This window comes from Propithecus coquereli, unplaced genomic scaffold (genome assembly GCF_000956105.1).
Source record: "Propithecus coquereli isolate 6110/MARCELLA unplaced genomic scaffold, Pcoq_1.0 Scaffold122, whole genome shotgun sequence".
Lineage (NCBI taxonomy): Eukaryota > Metazoa > Chordata > Mammalia > Primates > Indriidae > Propithecus > Propithecus coquereli.
Genome location: NW_012136303.1, coordinates 1209339 through 1233523, shown reverse-complemented (window position 1 = coordinate 1233523; position 24185 = coordinate 1209339). Strand labels below are relative to the sequence as shown.

Here is a 24185-nt window from a genome sequence, read left to right as displayed (position 1 = left end):
TTAGGTACACACAGTAAAGTTTATTTTGGTGCATGGTATACTTCACTCCATTAAAAATAAATTAATCAGCAAATTCCTGCCTGGCTCAGCTCTGGTTTATGTAAATAGTGCCCAGCTGTAATGAGTTACAAGGTGTTATTATCTCACACACACACAGGAGGCTTCACTTTAGAGCTCCACTCGCAACAAAAGCATCTTAAATAAACTGAGAGAAGGCGGTTTGATTTGTAATGTTTTCACAGAAGTGGGATATACCTCACCCATATAGAGTTTCTTTATATGACTCATTTTATAGCAAGTTAAATGAAGGAAGTTTGATGGGGGAGGGAGGGGCAATATGGTTCCCCACCCCCTTTCTTCACTTTAAGAAAATCCCCCAAGAGATGACCTGTGCACACTCAGAGGGAGGAAGGGAGTGGTATTCAGGTGCTCAGACCAAGGTGACTCTGCAGCACATACTCCAGAAGTTGGGAAGGGAGCAGAAAGCTGGGTGCAGGCTGTGACCTGGGACAGTCCAACTAAGCCAGGAAGAGTGTTCTCTTCTCCCCAATATCTAAGGGGAGGCCAAGAGAGGAAAGACAGCATATTTCTCACTCAGTTCACTGGGGGTAACAAAGGGACCTTTGTTCTTGAGGCCTCCTTCTGGATGACTTAGGATGTGACAAGCCCCTTGGCCATCAGAGGCCTCCTGGGTCCCAGAGGATGGGCCTGGCAGGTTGTGCCTTGGCCAGAACAGTGACATATCTCCATGAACTGGAGGCAAGAGCAGCAGCAGAGACCCTCCTGACTTTTCCCCTCGCCCTGTCTCCAACTGAGCTGGGTGGTGCTCCTCAGCTTACGTCATCCACCATCTCAGATAAGTTTCTAAAGATCCAGGAACAAAGAAGAGCTATGGCAGAGACAAGTCTCTTTCTTTTAATGACCAACTCAACCCCGTGGCTCAAAGCTGAGGGGTAGAGTATGGTTACCCATCTCAACTCAGCAGCATCACCAACTGCTCCTAGGCCCACAGCAGACCCATGGTGGGGTATCCCCTTTCAAACCTACCCCTCAACCCTTCCTTGGCCTTTGGGAAAAGCTGTCAATCACATGTGGTTGCTGGAGGGACTGGGGGAGTGTGTGCTGGGGAGCTCTTGCTTGGGACTTCACCTGAGGGAGAGGACACCCCAGAAGAGCTAGGGGTTCTCCCAGCACTGTACCCCACCAGATCAGACTCCTGGGCACACTGAGAGGAAACTCAACACTAATGGGGCCAGGTATTTAACAGATGCTGTTCAAAGGTCAGTTCAGGCCACTTTCTGCGGGGTCCTGGGCCAAAGAGGCACTTCTCTCCTGGTGGTTCCTCCAAGCCAGCTGGCCAGCCATCTGGAAGGCCCAGCCCATCAAAGACCTTCATCGTTGTAAGTGGGGGAATGGGGCTTCAGGATGCTCTGAGGATTCTTCTCCACGAGAGGGCGCCAGCTCACCTCCCCTGTCAGAAGCAGATCCTCACCGTTCATGGAGTCCAGGTACTGCATCTGCAACCGGGAGAGGAGAGAAAGGGACAAGGGCAGGACAGATGTGAGGTGGCATAGGAACCAGCCTCCCAAAGGAGAGGAAGGGGAGGGGGCACAAGGGGTTTCTGACCATTCCGGCTCTGATCGCCCAAATTATTTCAATAAGGTGGTGCAGAGAAGTCATTGGGGAAAGTTTTAGGGAATTCCTCATCATACCTTTGAATAGACACACACACACACACACACACACACACACCAAGGACATTTCACCATCATACCTTTGAATAGACACACACACACACACACACACACACACACCAAGGACATTTCACCCCCTGATATGCCCTCTCTAGAAAGCTCTTGCAGGCCAGTAAGTCAGGCCTGTGACTTACAGAGGTCACCTTGTCCACCTCCATCCAATGCTGCTGGGTAAAAGAATCCTGATTGTGTCCCTTCCCAGTGGTGTTACCCAAGTGGCCATTTCCCTTCTCTGAGATTTGTCTGAGAGAGGGGATAGAAAGATGCACCACGTAGAACACATGAAGAGATTACATGATATGGCATATGTACACTGCTAGTCACCCAAATGTTTAAAAAATATGTATGCCTCCATTGTCCTCTAGTGGGCCTGACTCTAGTCAGTGGGCCCCAGTATCACCCCTTTAGGACAACTTGCGCAGCCTATTCCCCTATCAGCTCTGCCATTACAATGGGCATCATCCCAGACAACCCACAGCTGCTCTCCTATGACTCTCACCAATGGCCTGTTCCCTCTGGAACCGCAGAGACCAAGTGCTGTTTCCTCCTGCTCCCCACAACCAATGGCTGTTCTGACGTATGGAGACAGTGAACATGTCCCCTCTGGGCATGTCCCATTTGAGCCTCCAGGCCGTCTGGCATATAGAAGCTCCCAGGCCTGCTCAAGGAATCTAGGTGGAGGACCCTCCCTACTGAGAGGAGACACCTGGCTGGAGAACAGGAGCAGCTGCAGGGGAAGCATGATCTAATGCACGACTGAGTCTCAGGAGACAAAGGCAGACTCTCAGAGGATTGCCCAGGCTGCCTGGTAGTCAGGGGGGCAGCAGAATGAGCAATGCTTTCAAGTAGGCAGGCAAAATCTAGGGTAAGAACTGGTTCAGAGCAGGAGTCAACAATGGATTTCAAGAGATGAAGCTCCATTTGGCAGCAGAGGAGAGGGAGGCCAGGGCTAGAAGGCTTCATGTTAGGCTTTGGGTCATCCCCTTCTTCCAAAAATTCACTCTTGTTGCTTCATCTTCAGGCTGCTGACCCTTGAACTCAACTCCATCCTCACATATATCCCAGCTCTAGATTACCACATGCACTGCCATCTCTTCCAGGGTAAGAAGCTCAACTGAACTGCTATCTTCCCTAAAGCCCACTCCTCTTTAGAGTGACTCCATTTATGTCCTGAATGCCACCAATTTGCCCATCTCCTGGGTTGAAAACCTCAACATATCCTCTGATTGGATCTTAGGCCATCAGCCACACCGAGCAGCACCATGATGAAGAACTCTAGCATCTGCTCCAGGTCCAGTTTCCTGGTCTTCCCTGATCTACTTGGTCAGAAGGTGCCTGTCCTTTTGCTGGCCTTGCACAGCACTCAGCCCTCCTGTACCACACCACACACTGACTTACCCCAGGGTGAGCCATTTGCCTGAAAGACTTTCTCACCAAACCATGAGCTAGTTCCTCAAGAGCAGGATTGGGTCTCATTAATCTCTGTTTTCCCAATAGAGTGCCTGGCATAGCAGGTACTCAAAAGTTTGCTGACAGAACTGGGTCCCCATCAAAGCTCCCTGCTTTCCTAAGAGCCCCATCACTGTTTTCCCATTGCCTGACTCTCACTGGGGCCATAGGGGACTTCTTGTAAGGACATTGGTTGTGGCATCCCCTTCCTCGAGGGATTTCAGAGAGGTCCCAGCTATGCCTTATTGTGTGGCCTCTGGCAGAAGCCCACCATGCCACATGGGAAAGTTGGGCAGGTCTCTCAGAAAACATAGCATTTGCTTTGCCAATTGCTACTCCTGTCTGAGGGTGAGTCCAGTCAACAGTGTTGAGTTCAGAATTCTCTGTGGGTGGGGCCCTCTGGCTGAGGTGCCTTCTCCCTGGTTCTGGCAGATTTGAAGAGTGGTCAAACAGAAGTCCTGGCTTCTGGGATTCTCTACCCTGTGGGTCTGAAAAGCCCCCAATATGTGGCTTTTCCAGAAATTAAACAAGCTAGTCTTATTGGCCCTGTCTTTTCAATAGCTGGGGTCTAGCTTTCCCTTTCCAGGCTGTTGGAGGCTTTGAAGGCCATGGACACAGATGAACAAGAGAGTAACTGTGGGGTGAGGCCCCTTTAGCTCCAGGGCCCAGGCCCATGAAGCAAAGGTGTGACTCATGGGACAGCCTGAGCTGATGACCTGTCTGGAGCTGCTGAGGCCTCCGATGGCTACATGAATCACCCAGCTTGGGGTCCTAGGCCAGCTGTGCGGCTTAACTCACTGGGAGACACTCTATGTTCTTCAACCCTGCCACTCAGCTCACTCATCTATAAAGTATGAGTTCCCTATCAATACAGGATGTGGGGGCAGAGTGATCAAGAAGTTAATTCTCCATGGGCTTGAGGAAAGCTATGGAGTTAGCAGTCCTCACTGCAGAGCTGTCTCCTAGAAGCTTTGGTATCAGGGAGCTCTGGAGAGCCAGAGGGGTGAGGAACTGAAGTAGGGGGACCCTCCTTGACCATGGAGAACACCAAGTGGGAAGACGCTAGGGGTGACTATGGAAGGCTGGCTGGTGCTCAGTCCTGCTAGAAGTCAGGAGCAGGAAACAAATCCCAGGGCTCCAAGTAGGTAGAGAAGGGGACTACAGTGGGTGGCTGCCACTATTCCCCATGCTTGTATCTTCCAGGACTCTGAGTCCAGTATCTAGCACAGCACCTGGCACACAGTATGCATTGAAGCATATAGTGAATGGGTGACTCAAACTTTCTGAAGGCAGAAGACTACCTGCCCTCTTTCTCTCTTCTATTCCTATTTCCCAGACACCTGGCCTCGTTCATGGTTAGACACACAGAAGGTACTCTTTCTTCATCAGTGTCTGCTGCATCATCAGACTAGCTCCTGGTAACTTAACTTCCTATGATCCCCTGAAAGGCCAACATCCACAGACCTCAGGGAGGACTCATTGTCCAGGAGACTCTAGAGGGGAGGGGAAGGGCTGCTCACCTGTTTCCTCACATACTCCACCAGCAATTCAAGCTGCCGGGGATCTTCACATTTCTGGTTGAAGAAGGTTCTCCAGAGGGCAGCAGCCAGCCCATGATCATCTGAAAGGATCCCCTGGAACACAGAGTATAATTGGTCTCCTGAAGAGTATCGCAGAGCCTTGATACAAAAGCTGGGGATATTGTGAACATGCTAGCAACCACAGCATTGTCTCAGAATGACCTTACAAATGCTATGAGAGAAATGGGGCAGCTACATGGTAGAGCAGGAAGAGGTCTTACAAGAGCATTTGATTCAACTCCTTCATTTTATACAGAGGAAGAACATGGGACCCAGAAGGGCCAAGTCACTGGTCAAGGTGATAAAGAGCAGGGACTTGGTTGGGCGCGGTGGCTCATCCCTGTAATCCTAGCACTCTGGGAGGCCAAGGCGGGAGGATAACTTGAGGTCAGGAGTTAGAGACCAGCCTGAGCAAGAGCGAGACCCTGTCTCTACTAAAAAGTAGAAAAAAAATTAGCCAGGCAACTAAAAATAGGAAAAATTAGCTGGGCGTGGTGGCATGCACCCATAGTACCAACTACTCAGGAGGCTGAGGCAAGAGGATCGCCTGAGCCCAGGAGTTTGAGGTTGCTGTGAGCTAGGCTGATGCCATGGCACTCTAGCCCAGGCAACAGAACAAGACTCTGTCTCAAAAAAAAAAAAAGAGCAGGGACTCATGTCTGCCCAACCAACCCAGACATGGCTCCCTCTACTCTACCGCCCAGGCAACAATTGAGAGGCCAAGAAGAGAAATAGTAGTAGTAGTACTTCCATTGTTGTCCACAGGGAAGGGCTGGGAGTACTGAGAGTGTACATTTTCCCCAGGAATGGAGGTGGGTATGGACTGCATCTTCTCGCTTGGTGCAAAGGCAACTGGCTCCTTGTGGAAGGGAGCCAGTTACTTGTCTTCACTGTTACCCAACTCTGGGCTGGTGATGGCTAGCCGAGCCTCTCCCTAAGTAGAGGAACAGGCTATTCAACAGGACTGCCAGAAGCCACAGAGGGCAATGCTCAGAGCCTACATGTGTGTATGCCTAAAGTTGCCTCTCCCGGCACAGAGATCTGTCGGGAAGTTCAAAGATCACAGAGGCTAACTAGAGCCCTGGCCACCAGCCAAGGCCATTTTCTAGCTAGGACCTCTAGAGGAGGGAGGGGTGAGGGTCTTGTTTCCTAGGGTGAAGCTGACTGAAGGGAAAGGCCCTGAGAAGTTGCTCTGTCCAGGTGCCAAGTTAGTGTGTGGAACCAAAGTGCTGACATGGAGTTAGAAGATCAAGTCCTAGTTCTGCCTCTGACAAGCTCAGTGATGGCAGCAATTCACTAAACCTGAGTCTTAATCTTCTTACGTATTAAAGAGAGATGAAAATACTTGCTCTACTTACAGTATTCTTGAATTATAAGAATAAGATAATGTGAAGGTGTTTTCTTGTTGTTGTTTTTGGTTTTGTGAGACAGGGTCTTGCTCTGTCTCCTAGGCTAGAGTGCAGTGGCAACATCATAGCTCACTGCAACCGCAAACTCCTGGGCTCAAGCGATCCCCTGCCTCAGTAGCTGGGACTACAGGTGTGCACCACCACACCCAGTTAATTTTTTCTATTTTTAGTAGACATAGGTCTTGCTCTTGCTCAGGCTGGTGTGACTATGTTTTTTAAGTGTAATATGTTGGATGCAGAGATTAGGAGTACGCTTTGGCAGGCAGCTGTGGATACAGTTAAACCAACAGTAGGAACTGGGAGCCACAGCACCTGAGTTCAAAGGTCAGCTCTGTCACTTGATGGCTGTGTGGCCTTTGAAAAACCATTAGCCCTGCCTAAGCTTTAGTTTCTCATGAGTTAAACAAGCATAACAATACCTATCCCACGGAGTCATTGAGAGAATTAAGATATACTGGCCATGGAAGGATCTGTAAGTGGTAAACATTACACAAAGCCCTGGGATCATTTATTCGGCGTTATCTTGTGGTCTGGCCTCTTGGACACTGAGGTATATGAGGTCTGGCTTCAGGCCCACTGCCAGAAAGGGCCATGTCCAGTAAGGGGTGTTGACAGTTTGGTAGAAAAACATTCCACCTGTTCCAAATGCCCTCTGATAAACACTCCTACAGTTCCACAGCTTAAGACTGTCCTGGCACAATGGCTGAGTCAGGAAAACCAGCTTCTTCGGGCAAATGGGACAGGAGCCAAGGACAAGCTCAGGCACATCACCATTCTCTAAGCTATTTGTTAACACAACAGCCTGCCTGTGTCTGCAGTGTCCAGGGCACATGCCGGAATGCCGCTGGCAGCAACCCACATGTGCTGCACGGGAAGGAATGGGAGTGAAAGAGGGTGTTATGGGGACTTAGGGACTTGCAGAATGAGCAGAGCCCAGGACAGGGAAAGCCTGTGAGCCACAGTCTGCTGCAAACAGGCGGCCTCAGTAGTGGGTGAGATGGCTGGGAAGGAGCAAATCCACAGGGAAAGGATGACTCCAAACTCATTAATAGTGATAACAACTTGACTGTTCCAGACTGTCAGGGTTCCCTCACACACCTGGCTCCTAATGACTATGTATGCCAAGTAGAACAGATATTATTATCCCCATTTGAAAGATAAGTAAACTGAGGCTTAGAGGTTATCTAGCTAACTGGTGGTAGAGCAAGAACCAGCATGCATTGATGAGGTCAGGAGATGGTGACTTACTAGCTCTAGTTGGAACTCTACCTGGCACAGAGTGGGAGTGCAAAAAAAACGGCTGAATAAACAAACAACTTCAGCCTTCTTTCTACCACACTGCTAGTAAGTCAGTGAAAACAAATGGGAGAGTAATCTGAGAGCGAAAATTTCTGACTAAGAGAGCAGAAAAGGAAAAAAGGTCTCTGGGACCCAAACATCAGGGTGCATAACAATTTCCCCACGATCTAATTGGGTGTTGACTTAAAGGAAGAAGCATCTTTCAGAAATTAAGACACTCAGGTCTAGAGTGACTGAGAGGAAGCGAAAGGGACTGTTCTGGTTATAGAGGTTCTGGTTAAGGGTTTAGAGTGGCAGAGTTTCACTCACTGAAGATTGATTTTACACCACTATGTGCTTAGCATGATGCTAAGAACACAGAATCCCAGCAATATGGTCTGAGCTCTCAGGGAGCTTGTAAGCTAGGTGAAGGAACGAAGCCAGTGTACATCTACCAGCAACACAGAATAAAATCCTGGAGAATGAACAAACACTAAACTGCATAGTGATATGCCAAGCCATACTCTGTGCACAGCTGCCTCCTCATTCTATGACATCTCTTCAGAGAGACTTTCCTGGTCCACAGTAAGTCATTCCCTGCTGTCATTCTCTATCACTGTACTCTATTTGTAATTAGATATTTATTTGCTTATTTACTTGTTTACTGACTCTCAATAAGAAGGTAAGCTCCAGTGGGAAAGAACCAGACCATGTTTGTTTTCTTCACCAACATACTCCCAATGCATCATACATGGTAGACAATAAATACCTATTAAATGGATAGATGAATGGATGGATGGGTGTTGAAATTCAAAATAAAACACAAGATCTAAAGAGGTCAGGGAAAGCTTTGTGAAGTGGGCCTTTAAGAGTGGGGAGTATTTGTAGAGCTAGAGGATGTTCTAAGCAAGAGAAAATATTCATTCACTAAACATTTACTGAGGGAGTGCCTACAAGGTGTGAGGTACATAGCTGATCAAGACTCAGCAACTGCCCGCAACATCCTGTTGTCCAGTAGAGTTTCAACCAGGCACAGCATGTTTGTGGGGCAGTGAGGGAAATGGCCTAACTCAGAGAGAGGGCAATGGGAGATAAAGGTGGATGGGGCATATAACAATGGGAACAGTTCACAGAAGGCCTAGAAGTTCGTGGAGCAATCTGGACCTCATGTAGTAGAAAAGAGGAAGGTTACAAAAGTATCCAGGGAGGTGGCACAATCCAAGCAAGATTCTAGGAAAAGCCTGCTGTAGAACAGCACTGTCAACCTTCCGTGATGATGGAAATGTTCTATATCTGCACTGTCCAATACAGTACCTATTAGCCACATATAGTTACTGAACACCTGGAATGTGGCTAGTGTGACTAAGGAATTAAATTTTTAATTTTATTTACTTAATTTAAATCAAAATAGTCACATGTGGCTAGTACTGGACAGCTCTAGAACCTTGCAATTCCAAGTGCGGTCTGCAAAATGGCTGCACCCATCACCCATCACCTGCAGCTGTTAGCAATGCAGACTTTCAGGCCCCACTCCAGACTTGCTGAGTCAGAATCTGAATTTTAGCTAGGTCTCCAGGTCATTTACATGCACATTAAAATTTAAAAAAAACTGTTCTAGAATTACACATTAAAATCACCTGGGGAACTTTTACAACTACAGATGCCTACCTCCACCAATTAAATCAGAACCTTTGGAGGACAGGGCCCAGGCATTGGTATTTGTAAAAGTGTCAAGGTAATTAGTGTATTTCCCAGACTTTCCTATTCTTAAGAGTTACCTGGGGTGCTTGTTGAACTACCAGGCAGACTTGAAGATACTATACTAAGTGAAGATATTACGCTAAGTGAAATAAGCCAAAAAGGTCAAATACTGTATGATTCCACTTACATGACATTATCTAGAGTAGTGAAATTCATAACGACAAAGTTGAATGGTTGTTGCCAGTGGCTAGGGGGGAGGAGGGAGTAAGTTATTGTTCATTGGGTACAGAGTTTCAGTTTGGGAAGATAGAAAAGTTCTGGAGATGAATGGTGATGATGGTTGCACAACAATGGAGATGTACTTAATGCCACTAAACTGCACACTTAAAAATGGTTAAAATGGTAAATCTTATGTTATGTATATTTTACAATTTAAAAAAAAGATGAGATGAGATAGATCTAAATGTTCTGATGTGGAAAGCTGCCCAAGATACACTGTTCAGTGAAAAAAGCAAGTTGCAGAATAGTGCAAGGTGCAGAGGCATAAAGAAGGAACATATATAGGTGCTTGTCTATGCAGATAACACCTGGAAGGACACCCAATAAACTATTAATGAAGTTTCCTCTAGGGAATTCGGCAGGAAAGAAAATAGACCTTCTATTTTCTACATCAACCACTTCCACTTATATATAGCTTAACATTTTTTTTGTTTTTGTTTTCTTAAATAGAGAGGGAGGATCTCACTCTGTTCCCCAGGCTGGCCTTGAACTCCTGGGCTCAAGTGATCCCCCCACCTCAGCCTCCCAAGTAGCTGGGACTACAGGCACGTGCCACTGGGCCCAGCTAGTTTTACTAACTTTTAAAATGAGTGTGTATTGCTTTTATAATTAAAGCAAAAAAAAGTGTATAACTTGTCTTCCCAAGTGAATATCTTTCTCTCACTGGGAGCATCTGGGACTAAGACAGTGTCTGATTTGCCTTTGTCCCTCCATCCAGCACCCAGCAACCACTCAATAAATGCTGACTAGTTGAATGATTTGACCAGATTAGATAGTGCTCTTTTTCCCAAACACAAGGCAAATTGCGGGGCACATTTATTCTAACTGGCCAGTCAATGAAGATGAAGAAATAAATACTAAGCAATAATGGCAGGCAGTGATGATGATCTCTGAAACTTCCTTCAGGTGCTCTCATCAAAAGTCTCTGCTGGCGGAGGCCACTGTTCTTCCTAAGGCTGGGTAAATGATCTTACCTCATCATATCCCAAAATTGCTGCATAGAAATTATTCGTCATGATGATCATGTTCTTCTTCAGAATATAGGAATTAACCTACAGAAACAAATGGCAAAAACAAAAGTATGAAAGAAAGGAAAAAACAAAAAAGTATAATCTTTGACTCTTAGTAAAACAAAGAGAGAGGGCCCCTAACAAGTCAAACTGCTAGTCAATTCCCAATTCTCTGATCTGTCAGGATTCTCCCCAATTTGCTAACTTCTTTAAGGTTTTGATCCCAAATTACACAAAACAGTCAGTTTAATGAACTCAGCCCCAATTACATGATCATAGATCCTACGAACACAACGTATAAGAAACAGTTTCTTGATTGAAGGAGCACATAGTCTAATATGGGAAAATAGGCACATAAAAAACAATTACACTGCAATGTGTTGTCTCAAATCCTATTCCAAACATGCTGAGTCATAAACAGATTTCAGTGCAAATGATCTCTGCTTGGGGCAGCTGGGAAAGAGTTTGCTAAGAGGTAACATTTGAGTGGACCTTGGAGAAGGAGTTTGACAGAAGAGAGTGAGGGGGAGGAGACAGCATTCTTGTCAGACGGAACGAGGTGTGCAAGGTGCAGCGGCTGGAAAGAAAATGAGGAGTGTCAGGGAGGGCGAATGGGCAGGAACACTGGAAAGGTATGTTGGGACCAGGTTAGAAAATGCCTTAAGGGCCACTCAAAAGAGCTTTATGTGCTGAAAGAACTAAAAGAAGGAAGTTGTCAGAAGTGGGAAGAGGGGGGAGCAGGGTAGGACTGTGAGTGAGATGCTGAGGAGAAAGGAGGGTCTCTGAGGCCGTGGAGAGGAGGGAACAACAAGATTGGCAACTCTGAAGTAGTAAGACTGTTAATATTAAGAGATTATTTTTTGTTTGTTTGTTTGGGTTGTTTTTGAGACAGAATCTTACTCTGCTGCCCCAGCTAGCGTGCAGTGGCATCATCATAGCTCACTGCAACCTCACACTCCTGGGCTCAAGCAATCCTCCTGCCTCACCCTCCCAAGTAGCTAGGACTACAGGTGTGTACCACCATGCCCAGATGATTTTTTCTACTTTTAGTAGAGACAGGGGTCTCACTCTTACTCAGGCTGGTCTCGAACTCCTGAGCTCAAATGATCCTCCCGCCTCTGCCTCTCAGAGCGCTAGGATTACAGGTGTGAGCCACTGCACCCGACCAAGAGATTGTTTTAGAAATGCTATTCCAGTGAGACCGTTGAGACCCTGGTAGAGCTCCTCTCAGGGAGTGGCCAGGAGGGCCTTCAAAGCCTAGAGTGCAGTTCACTGAATGTCTTCAATAGGGTAAATCTTTGACCTGCAGACAGTATATATGCTGGAAGGCAGGGTCCACATTTTATTTCTCTCTAGGATCCCAGGAGAAAGCCAGTGTAATGTTTAACGTAGAGTAAGGACTATTTAAACTGACAGGTTTTAGAAACAGCCAAAAAGCATTTGGAATTTTATGTAAGATTTGTGCTTAACCACCCTGACCGCCATTATGCCCAGTGCCATCTCCTCTATTTACTGAGCACCTGTCATGGACCCTGAGCTTTATGGACATCATCTCATCTGACTGTCACCAGAACTCAGAGAAGTATATATGTTATAGTCACTGATAGACGATAGGTGACTGTCTGAGAAACTCAGACAGGTGAAGTGACTTGCCTTAGGGTTGCATAGCGAACTAATGATAAGGCTGAGACTAGCATCCAGGTCATTCTGAATCCAAAGTCCATGCCCCTTACATTCTACAAGGTTCCTGCCACCAGGAAGAAATTTTTACTTTGGATCACAAATCAAAGACTAAGTAATTTTATCCTGTGGTTTGTAACTGATCTCTGAATAAAGGCAGAAAGGGTAAAAGGATCTGGATTTAGGGTCGGAAAACCTGGGTTCAAGTCATAGTTTTGCTATGGACATAGGATGTGATCTTGAACAAATCGAATAACCTCTTTGAGTCCATTTCTGTATCTTTTAAATGCCATACACACAGGGCTGTTTTGAAGAGCACATGAGTTAGCATGTATTCATTCATTAATTTAACAATGTATGCTGAAAGCCTTGGCAGACTGCAGAGTGCTCTGCAAATGCAAGGAATTATGAGTAATAACTTCTGCTTTGTTTATATAAAACTAAAACCAGTTCCAATACTTTATAGTCATGGATAATTTTCAAAAATGAAGAGAGAATTGTGAAGCTCAAGTCTGGAAAATGTGAGATTGGATATAGCTAGGAGTGCAAACCATGACCCTTCCCACCCGTCTTCAACCCAGGCCACATTAGCCATCCATCCTTTGTGTTCTCACCGCTCTCTGTGCATACTTCTCCCCCTGGGCACACAACACAGTTTAGAGTTGCTTGTGTGCCTGTCTCTCCCATTAGTCTGGAAGCTTCTTAATGGTCATATGAGCCATGTCTGATTAATCTCAGCACCATGAACACCTGGTCCAGAGCCTAATCCAGAAGAGGGGCTGAGACAGGCATGGTGATGACTGAATCCTTACAAGAGCCTGAGTACCATGCATAGCATGTTCTATCCAACGACAGCAGTGGATTTGGGTTTCTTCTTCTTCTTCTTTCTTTTTTTATTTCAGGGTATTGTGAGGGTACAAACATTATGGTTACACTTTATGTCTTTGCCTCACTCAAGCAAGGGTTAGAGGCATGCCCTTCCCCCTTTTTTTTGCTGCTGAATACTTTCCATGTTTCTGAAGTTTCAGAAACATATACTGCCAAATTTCTACTGCCCCATCTTCCAGAAGGGGCTGGGGTAAAAAGGAAGAGTCAAGAAACAGACCAGAGCTAGAGTTCATTCCTTCTGTCATGTGAGGATGAGATTACAACCCAGACCTCTAGATACCCATTTTGGGGCTTACTCCCATACAAACTGTTCTCCTGCCTGTGCAAGAAGAACCAGAGCCACAAAAGGACAACATCAGAGGTGCCTCTCAAAGGAAAACATTCACTGAAATTTCCCAGGAGAGCTAGTTTATGTGTTGCATCATGTCATTAAGCTTTGGAGCTAGAAGGGCCCTCAGAGATTACCTAGCTCAGTACTCTTGAAGAAATGGTGAACTGAGACCCAAAAGGGACAAGAAACGTATCCAAGGTCACACATCAAGTTAGTGTCAGAGCGAGGATTAGAACCTGATTTCTGGACGAGTGCTTTTCCTACTTCACTATCTGTAGGGCATTTCCAGAGATCACCAACATATAAATCTGTAAACCTCACTATTTGCTTTCCAGCAAAGCCATGTACATACAAACATATTTTCTCCTCCTGGGACGCACCTGCATCCTGGCTGGCTACTGCTCAGGAAGAAAGGAGCACAGGAGTCAAGTTCCTTGTAAGCAGGGCTCCTCAACCTCCTAGTCCTATATTCTAACTCCAGTGACCTGTAAGCTGCCTCTCCCCCTCACCTCCAGCAGAGAGAAGGCAAGCTGCTAGGAATGGTTTTCAGATATCATCATCCAGGCTGGATTAGATCATGAAAAGGGCCCTTCCTGGAAGAGGGTGGAAGCTCGATCAGTGCAGGACATATGATCTGCAGGCAACAGGTGAGGACAAGTGACAGCAGCTTCCTCAACTACTGGACTCACTCTGCCAGGCCCTTCTAGCCATCCCTGCAGCCAGAGGGAGCTGGATATTCCCTCTGGTGTACCCTTGTTGGATTTTATTCCCTCATTTAAACTTTTGTTTCCCCATCTCTCCATTGCCAGATCATTCTACACGGAGCACTCTGCCCATGAATACACAGATGCACCCAGCAGAAGAGAAACTCCTCCCAGACAGTGTTGGGCTAGTCTCTTATTAATCTCTTATTCTTTCCATAATGCTTAGTTTATAAAAACCCATACATATAGCTCCACCACAAGGAAAAGGTTTCTTTTTATATCAGTTACTCATATTTTCCCATTTATTTAAGCTATTAAAATTCATGTAGATATTTTATAAGCCATCAGGATTCAGTGACTGGTATTACTGAATGTTTAATAATAAACTAAACAGAAGAAATCAGAGGGTTAAATGATGACTGCAATTCCTAATGACTTAATTAAATTTTTATTGAGTACATAAACTATGATGTCATTTCTAGCCAACCATGGGTCTACTTTCCCAGCATGTCACAGGGTGGGAGCACTCAATAGGAGGCTAGGCTAAATGAGCAGCAAGTCTCAGCTGAAATGGGGAGGGGAGCAAGGCTCATGTAACACACTCAATAAATTATCCGTTCATTTTTAAACAAAGTCCATGAGTTATAATATATTTGCCATGCACTTTTTATGACATAATAAAAATGTTACCTTAAGGATTACTTAACACATACTACAAATGTTATAGCAGAGGCAGGCACAAGGGGCAAAGAAAACAAACATGAGCAGGCCAGGGACGGGTCCTGGAGTTTATGTCCCAGGGGGAATAGCATAGCATATTAAAAAGGGAATGCAAAAAAAGGGAGGGGGGATACAAGAGTTCAAGGTTACTAATCAGCAGATTAATGAATGAGACAACCAACAGGGAACACAAGTAAAGCAATAATGAATCTTGCAAGGCACATGTTTAATTAATGTAGCATTCTCAAGGAGGAATATTAGCTTTAAAGAGATGCCAGTTCATTTGAGGCCAATTCACTACCCTCTTTCCCCCTTTTCACTGTTGCTGCTCTTAAAGACATTTATGTGACTGCTTAACAGAGGAACCAGACTATGTGGATATAGGGACCTATGGGAGATCAAATTTTAACTCCTCCGTGAGCTCAACAAGGCTCTTCGTGCTCTGCTTTCAGTCATCTTTCCTGCCTCATCCCCTCTCATCTCCCCTGCCTCATCCCCTCTCATCTCCCCACTTTTATCTCACCCTTCAGTCAGAGTAAACTATGTCCAATTTCCACACATATGTCATGCTTTCTTCTTCTATCTCTTAGTCATACTGCTGCTGGGAATCTTTCTACTTTGTCCATTGACAGAAGGGATGCTTAGAGTCTTATCCTCTAAGACTTAGCTCCTAAATCACTTTCTCTACAAAGCCCCTCTCCCCAGTCTACAGGTGCCCAAAAGTGATTCAAGTCTAAAAATAGGTCCCATAATTCACTGTTTACCAAGTGCCAAGAACCGTGCTAAGAGTTTTATATAATACATATTTGTTCACTTAATCCTTCCCAATGACTCTGATACAGGTACTTTTACTACCTCCTTCAGAGAAGAGGAAACTGATGTTTGGGAAAGTTAAATGTGCAGAGCTAGGAAACAGTGGGGTCAAGATTAGAACACAGAGCAATCCAACTCCTATCTATGTTGGTACAAACACAATAAAGAATGTGGGTGCCCCTTCATGTGCCCCACACCTCCAGTTATCTGTAGAGGCAAAGCTAAGAAGTGCTAATGTGGTCTTGAGTAAGACAACTCAGAGATTCCTAATTCCAGTGTAGCTAGAGACAGGCCACTAGATAAGTCTTCAGTGGCCAGTTACTAATATGTCAGACATCTCTAGTGTAGCCAAGCTCCTCTCCTGATAGGAGGAGGGGAGAATGGAAGAAGGTAAGTATGGAAAACACAAGAAATGATGAGGATGAAAGCAAGAATAAGCTTTAAGGTTACTGACAAGTCAAAGTTGCTAACGCAGCAGCCTGATAAGAATTTGTTGGAATGAATGAACAAAGGGTGGCTAGAGTTGCTGACTGAAGCATAAGGAATACATCAAATTCATCATAGGGCAACAATGCAATGCAATAGATTGTAGGTCATGTTTTAGTTGTCTTTATAGTAGACAGTAATGCCATCGGCAACACTATGCAGTATCAGCACCATGTGCTACAGTCATTGTGTAGCAATAGGTTAATGCACACTGAACATCAGCTAGCCTACTTAAATTTAATATTAGAAATTAGCCCATTATGGAATATTATGTGAGATCCACAGAAACAGGGTACAAGTAAATGAGAGAAGGGGGACATGGAGAGATCAAATACAAAAGTATACATATTATTCACTTACTTGCACTAAAAGATCAACTGAAGGTATTTTAGCAATGATCACAAAATATAAACACAACTCACGTGTGTGTGTGTGTGTGTGTGTGTGTGTGTGTGTGTGCGCATGCGTGCATCTTAGGCAGTTTCAGAGAAAACTGTTAATACTAAGAAGAAAAGGAAAATTAATAAAACACGAAAAGACCTTTCAATTTCTTCTTCTATTTTTAGAAAATGATGTGAACATTGGAGTAAAGCATGTTCCAGGTGAGATGAAAGGCCAACCTAAACAAGGCATAAGGTGATCCTTTTAAAAATCCATTTCAAACTTTTTTTTTTTTGTGGAGACAGAATCTTGCTCTGTCACCCCAGGTAGAGTGCAGTGGCATCATCATAGCTCACTGCAACCTCAAACTCCTGGGTTCAAGTGATGCTCCTGCCTCAGCCTCCCAAGTAGCTAGAGCTACAGGTGCTTGCCACCATACCTGGCCTCATTTCAAACTTTTAATGCACAAGGGAAGTTTACTGTATGATGAAATGCCTTTTAAAAAAAAAAATCTCTTTCTTATTTATTTTGAAAATTTCAGTTTTGCTGCTTGGGATCTACATATTCAAAACCTGCATAGCCTGATAATGTCCTGAAAAACAAGGTAGGTACATGGTTAGCAGGCAGGACTGCAGAACTAGCAGCCTTCCTTCAATTTCTGAATGGTCACAACATACCGGAGTATTTTCCTCAGGCTTGAAAAATAGCCAAGAGAGAAAAGATGGCTATCCTCGGAAACTCCAGTCATCCATTCAGTGGACAAGGGATTCAAACACATCAGTAAGTCCATAATCACCTTGAAAAGCAGCTGATAACGTACATTAAGGTCCTAGAAGATCTAACTATCACATCAATTTAATTTTCTTCTATATCAGAGCATAAAGATAAGGGGAATATAACAGCTATAATCTCCTGTGATTTCTGGAAGCTTTTTATAGTATCCATATGACAAGTCACATGCACACCTAGCTTGAAAAAGTCACTGTTTTAACAATAGCACTGATGGTACAGAGTCCTAAAGGAAACAATCCGGGGGGCTACTTAAAATCTGTACTGATAGGCCAGGTGCGGTGGCTCACACCTGTAATCCTAGCACTCTGGGAGGCTGAGGCGGGTGCATCGCTCAAGGTCAGGAGTTCGAGACCAGCCTGAGCAAGAGCGAGACCCCGTCTCTACCAAAAAAACAGAAAGAAATGATCTGGACAACTAAAAATATATATATATAGAAAAAATTAGCCGGGCATGGTGGCGCATGCCTGTAGTCCCAGCTACTCGGGAGGCTGAGGCAGAAGGATTGCTTGAGCCCAGGAGTTTGAGGTTGCTGTGCTCTAGTCAGGGCAACAAAGCGAGACTCGGTCTCAAAAAAAAAAAAAAAAAAATCTGTACTGATAATAATTCTGACAATAGCGTTGACAACAATGCTTATACATTGCATTTGATTAGATAATGTTTTCATTTTATGATCTTATTGCCATCCAGAAGCTCACAGCCTTACTGCTGCTGTTGTCCTGATTCCATAAGCAAGGAAACCCAAGCTCAAAAATGTTAAGTGACTTGCAGCCAAATCACACCTGCTTGGAAGTGGCAATGCTAGGGATTTTAACTCAGATGGCAAGTCCCTAAATCTAGTGTCTTTCCTAAGCTAGCACACCTTTCTGATTCTGATGAGTCACATCAGAAATGGGAGAATCACAGAAGCACAAAGCTAAAATGGCTAATTTCTGTACTTTATAAAACAAGAGTAAAACGGACTCTAAATTATTGGAAAAATTATCCTAAAAACAAGATGAGATTCAACAAGGTCAAATGCAGAGTATTATGTCTATACCAAAATAAATAAATAAATAAATAACAGGATGGAAGAAGGGTTTGACCAGGTAAATGTAATAGAATCTCAGAGCAAATCTCTCATGAACTGATGAAATGGAAATGTGAAAAGGTAATCATAATTGGACATGTTAAAAGAAAACCCATATGCAAAGGTCAAAAAGTTTTCTTCCCTCGTTTATTATAATAGTTGAAAGTTTTTGTTCTAGCTACCATACTTAAGAATGAACATGGAGAATCAGAGAAATCTCAATGAAGAATGTCAGATAGATATGGTCATGATGGGTTGGCACTGGTCACAGGCTAGAGCAGTAAAGGTTCCAAGGCCAACAAAAAACATCCAGAGGCTGTTCCATGAACTGGTCAGGTTGCTTCCGTTGTTAGCCTCAATGGATCTGATCTCAGAAGTACTCTGATATTATCTGAGATGATTATAACTCTCTCTTTGGACCACTTCCTCACATCTGGGACCTACTCGTCCCCCATTCCACATAGGTTAGCAAGCTATTGATCCTGGAATGCTGTCCCCTTGTCACAGGATGGGCACATGGCCCATGCTAAGCCAGTCAGACTCTTGCTTCTGAGACTAGAAACAACCAAAGATAAAAGGAAGCTAAATTTGGATCACCCCAAAGACACTATACATAACTTCCTGTTACTAATACTAAGATCCCTTGGCTGCCTTGCATCTTTTCTTCCTGAAGCCTGTTGTTAAACGCTTCATTCTGTGAGTCTTAGTTACTTTCCAGTAAATCCTTTGTTTGCTCATTTACGAGCTAAAGTCTCAGTTGATTACAATCAATGGAATTCATCAATTCATTAAAAACTAACAATATCAGCTAACATTTGGTGAATACTTACCATGTGCCAGAAACTGTATTAAAAGCCTTATAAGTGTTAGCTCTTTAATCTGCACAATAATCCTAAAAAGGGGGTATTATTATCCTCATTTTATAGAAAAGGCATCACCTCATTTTTCTGTGAAGGTTTTCAAAGTCTTCCCAAAGCTTGTTGCTTTTTCCTTCACATGGGTTTTAATACTTCCGCCAGGAATACTTACTGTACTATTTTAATGATCTGTTTATAGGCTGACCACCCCCTAACACACAGACACACTGCACTAGACTGTGAGCTCCTTGAGGGCAAAGATGGCATACTGTTTGGCACACATCAGTAGGATAAATCAATATGACACTGTTTGTCATAATTACCTTGTATAGTACTGGTATCCATGTACTTTTACAAATTTTAAGGAAGCTCTCCAAGTACAGGATTCAGGGAGGGGCTGAGCAAGTCTATGTACATGCCATTGCTATTTTCATGGTTTTCAAACACAACTCTACTCTAGCCTGAGGAGGCCCAACTCCTGTCTTTTCAGTCCATCCTCACACGGCTCTGAAACCCCACACCCCTATCAAATCAATCTCTTGTACTAAAATAAGTTTCCAGACCACGTCTAGTTCCATTACAATCATGTGCCACATAATGATGTTTTCGTCGATGATTGACCACATATACAACACTGGTTCCGTAAGATTATAATACCGTATTTTTACTATACGTTGTCTGTGTTTAGATGTGTTTCAATACATAATACTATTGTGTTACAATTGTCTACAACATTCAGTACCATAACATGTTTTACAGGTTTGTAGCCTAGGTGCTACACTATATAGCCTAGGTGTATAGTAGGCTATACTGTCCAGATTTGTTCAAGTATACTCTATGATGTTACCACAATGACAAAATCACCTAACGACACATTTCTCAGAACATGTCCCCAGAGTTAAGCAACACACTTCTGTACCGCCATTTTGTAGAGTTCAGGATCTGGAATCAAAATATGTATACGGAAGCTTTTTTTTTTTTTTCAGAGATGGGGTATCACTCTGTCACCCAGGTGGGAGTGCAGCAGCATGATCATAGCTCATTGCAGCCTCAAACTCCTAGGCTCAAGCAATCCTCCCTCCTTAGCCTCCCAAGTAGCTAGGACCACAGGAGTGTGCTACCATGTCCAGTTAATTAAAGAAACTTTTTTTAGAGACAGGGTCTTGCTATCTTGCCCAGGCTGGTCTCAAACTCCTGGCCTCAAGTGATCCTCCCCACCTCAGCTTCCTAAATTGCTGGGATTACAGGTATGAGCCACCATGCCCAGCTTATATAGAAGTCTGAGGTAAAAAAGGAGAGCTCTTACTGAATAGAAAGAGAACTTCACATTGTCAAAGTAAGAAAATACTAAGTGGGGAACTGAGTCTCTCTCTCTTGCTGGTTACTCTAACAAGATAAAAGCCAACTACTATGAAGTAAACAGACCTTTGATCCCTGCCTGCTCTATAACAAGTGCTATGTAAGAATAATAGGAAATTTTCTAAGAGGTACCTTTCTGTTTATACTTCCAAGTTTAAGAAAAGGCTTATGCCCTGTCAACAAGGACTAGTGCAGGAAAGTTTTGGTCAGGCTTTTTTTTTTTGAAAACAGAGTCTCACTCTGTCGCCCTGGCTAGAGTGCAGTGGCATCATCATAGTTTGCTGCAACCTCAAACTCCTGGGCTCAAGTGATCTTCCTGCCTCAGCCTCCCAAGTAGCTGGGGCTATAAATGCGCACCATGATGCCTGGTTATTTTTCTATTTTTAGTAAAGACTGGGTCTTGCTCTTGCTTAGGCTGGTCTCGAACTCCTGAGCTCAAGTGATCCCCCTGCCTCAGCATCCCAGAGCACTAGGATTATAGGCAAGAGCCATCGTGCCCAACCCAGACTTTGGTTTCTGTTGTGAAACAGAAGATTTGCAAAGTGAAAACAGTTTACTTTACTGATGGTCATTAATGGCTAATAATCAAGGTAGAACCAATCAGCAAGACAATTACCTGAAGTGTAAGAAAAAGATAATTCCATTCTCACCTATTAGGATGGCTATAATTTAAAACAAAAGAAAAATAAGTGTTGGTAAGGATGTAGAAAAATCAGAAACCTCAGGCATCACTGAAGGGAATGTAAAATGGTACAGCCACTGTGGAAAACTGTTTTGTGGTTTCTCAACGGCTAAACATAGAACTACCCTATGACCCAGCAATCCCACTCCTAATTATATACCCAAAAGAACTGAAAGCAGTGACAAATAGATGTTTGTACACCAATTTTCACAGCAGCATTATTTACAATAGCCAAAAGGTGGAAACAACCCAAGTGTCTATCAACAGAAGAATGAATAAAAATAAACAAAATGTGGTATACACATACAATGGAATATTTGGAATATTATTCTACCATAAAAAGGAACACAATTTTGACATATGCTGTAACATGGATGGACCTTGAAAACATTTTAGATAGTGAAATAAGTCAGACACAAAAGGACAAATACTGTATAATTTCACTTATATGAGGTATTTAGGCAAATTTAGAGATGGAAAGTAGAACACAGACTACCTGGGGCTGAGGGGAGGAGAAATGGAGGAGTTATTACTTATGGGTACAGAGTTTTTGTTAGGGATGATGAAAAAGTTGATGGTTACATAACACTGTGAATGCACTTAATGCCACTGAATTGTACACTTACAAATGGTTGAAATGGTAAAATATTATTTTGTGTATATAACAGTAAAATTCCAATTACAAATGGCTTTTCTCAAACAGGTATTTCAATCTGTGACTTAATCATGTGTATATTAAAGCCTCTCTTACGTTACTCATCTCATTCTGTATAGTAGTATCATGAAGAAATTTATGTTCCTTGTTAGACTATAAGCTGTCTCAGTGAAGAATTCTACATTGCCTTGTACATGTTTGAAAAGCATGTATTGAGTGCCTACTGTATTCTTCTAGGCATTATGGTATGTGCTGGGAAAAAAAATTCAATGAATAAAACACAGTACTTGTCCTCAAGAAGTTCATAATCTCATGTGGAAGACACATTCAGCACACTGTATGTAAAAAATGGCAATGGTGTGGGGGCCAAAAGGCTTCAGAGAAGAGGCAACATTTATTATACTGGGTATTAAAAGGTCAATAGGAATATTCAGACAGAAAGAATAGTAAGTGTAAGGCCACAGAGAGGTAAACAAGTACAGCATTTTCAGAGGAAAATTTGTAACAAAGAGCATATGGTAGGAAGAAGCAGAAGGCAGAGCTGGAAAAGCAGTTTCTGTTAGGTTGTAAATGGCCCTGAATGCCACATGAAGGAAAGACAAGGAAGGGTTCTAAGCACAGGGAAATTACACAGACATTTATTTTCACAAAGTAACCCTAGAAGTAAGGACCACAAAGTTGGGAAAGGACCAGAGGCAGGAATACCAGAGGAGGCTGCTGCAATAGTCTAGGTAAGAGTCGGTAAGGAATTGAATCAATCTAAGTGGCTATAGAGAGGAAGGAATGCTTTCATGAGAAATGTCTATGGCAGGCTCGATAGGATTTGTTTATCAAGTGGATGTGGAAGAGAAAAGGTGAGGCTGCAACCTGCACATCATCAAACCTCACTGAAGAAAGTGAAGAGAGAAGAAAGAAGATGAAGAAAGAGTGCCAACAGTTATATGCAATCGTACACTGATGACTTTCTGACCCTGGCAGCACCAAGTGCAAACAACCAGCCTTGTATGATTTTAGCAATCACTGTGCCCTTAATGTCTTCTATGTTGTGGTAATGGAAAATCTTACTCGGATAAGATGTAATATGAGCAAGATGTGTATTTAGTTGGAGCCCGGCAGGCGTCTCCAGTGGAGCAAGAGTATAACACACCAGGGCCTAGGAGCCTGAGCCCCATTTCCAGTAATTTGTTCACTACATGTCAGTAGATATCATTCCTCTGGGTATTTGCATTCTCTCTACAGCCATGAGGTCTGATTACTGTCAGTGAGAAGATGCTGACATACTCAGGTTTCCAGAGACACTTGTAGGCTCCTAATTGCACCCTAAGCCTCCTGACTGCATTTATGAGCACAGAAAACCTGCAGGCACAACTTTGCTTTTTAATGATTTTCTATTAAATTTACGCAGACTGGGTACAGTGGAAAGCTATAAGGATGCTTGATCCCCATCACTACGAACCATCTCAAATGCACAAACACACAAGTCAAACAGATGAATATAGATAATTAACAAGGAGTGAGTTTTTTGCTAAGGGAGTTAAAGCACTCACTGTCACTTGTTGTGGATGCATAGGAACTAAACAACCTAGAGCACCTAACGGCAAAACTGAGATCACTGACCTCAGAGTCCTTTCCCACTCAGTGATCCTAGAATAGATATCATGCTGCCTAGAAGGCCACATTTTGTCACAGGATCCAACATTTAGCACCTTACCAATCTTGAGGTTCCTAGCCCCTTCATCCAATAGCCCTGCCTTCTCCTTCTCCACAGTGACAGAGAGCAAAAGAGGTAGGGCCACTGTAATAAACCAAGTCACACAAGTTAACTGGTGACTCCACCTGGGCACAGCAGGTCAGACAAAAGTATATAGTTCAAAAAGTAAAGCAAATATTTTCATTGTTCTCATTTTACACACTGTTTGTCTTTCATTGCTGTTTCTTACTGCTTACTGTTCAGAATTGTACATTTTCAAAACGTACTGACCCAATGGTAATACAAGAAAGAGGCTGTTCCCTGCTGTAGAAAGGAGGAAGCAAAGGCTCATAAAAGTCAAGTGACTCACCCAATTATCACTTGACTACTAAATGGTCAAGGTGTTCACATAAACAAGGTATTCTGACTCCTAGTCCAACATTTTCTTTGTTTTTATTTTTGTTTTTGTTTTTTTAGAGATAGGATCTCACTCTGTCACCTAGGCTAGACTGCAGCGGCCAGATCATAGGTCACTGCAGCTTTGAACTCTTAGGCTCTAGTGATCCTCCCACTTCAGCCTCCCAACTAGCTGGGACTGTATGTATCTGCCACTGTACCCAG

The 24185-nt window shown here is 43.7% G+C and overlaps 1 protein-coding gene across 1 annotated transcript in view; it reads right to left on the bottom strand.

Annotated features, from left to right (window-relative positions):
- Positions 1–24185, bottom strand: part of LOC105804918 (ubiquinol-cytochrome-c reductase complex assembly factor 1) — a 125759-nt gene continuing 101574 nt past the window's right edge. Inside the window, exons 8-10 of the mRNA XM_012637661.1 lie at positions 10425–10502; positions 4724–4837; positions 1–1517 (exon numbers count right to left, since the gene is read on the bottom strand). Of these exons, the coding sequence (XP_012493115.1) occupies positions 1383–1517; positions 4724–4837; positions 10425–10502 (327 nt within the window). The 3' untranslated portion in view covers positions 1–1382. The remainder of the gene's footprint in view (positions 1518–4723; positions 4838–10424; positions 10503–24185) is intronic.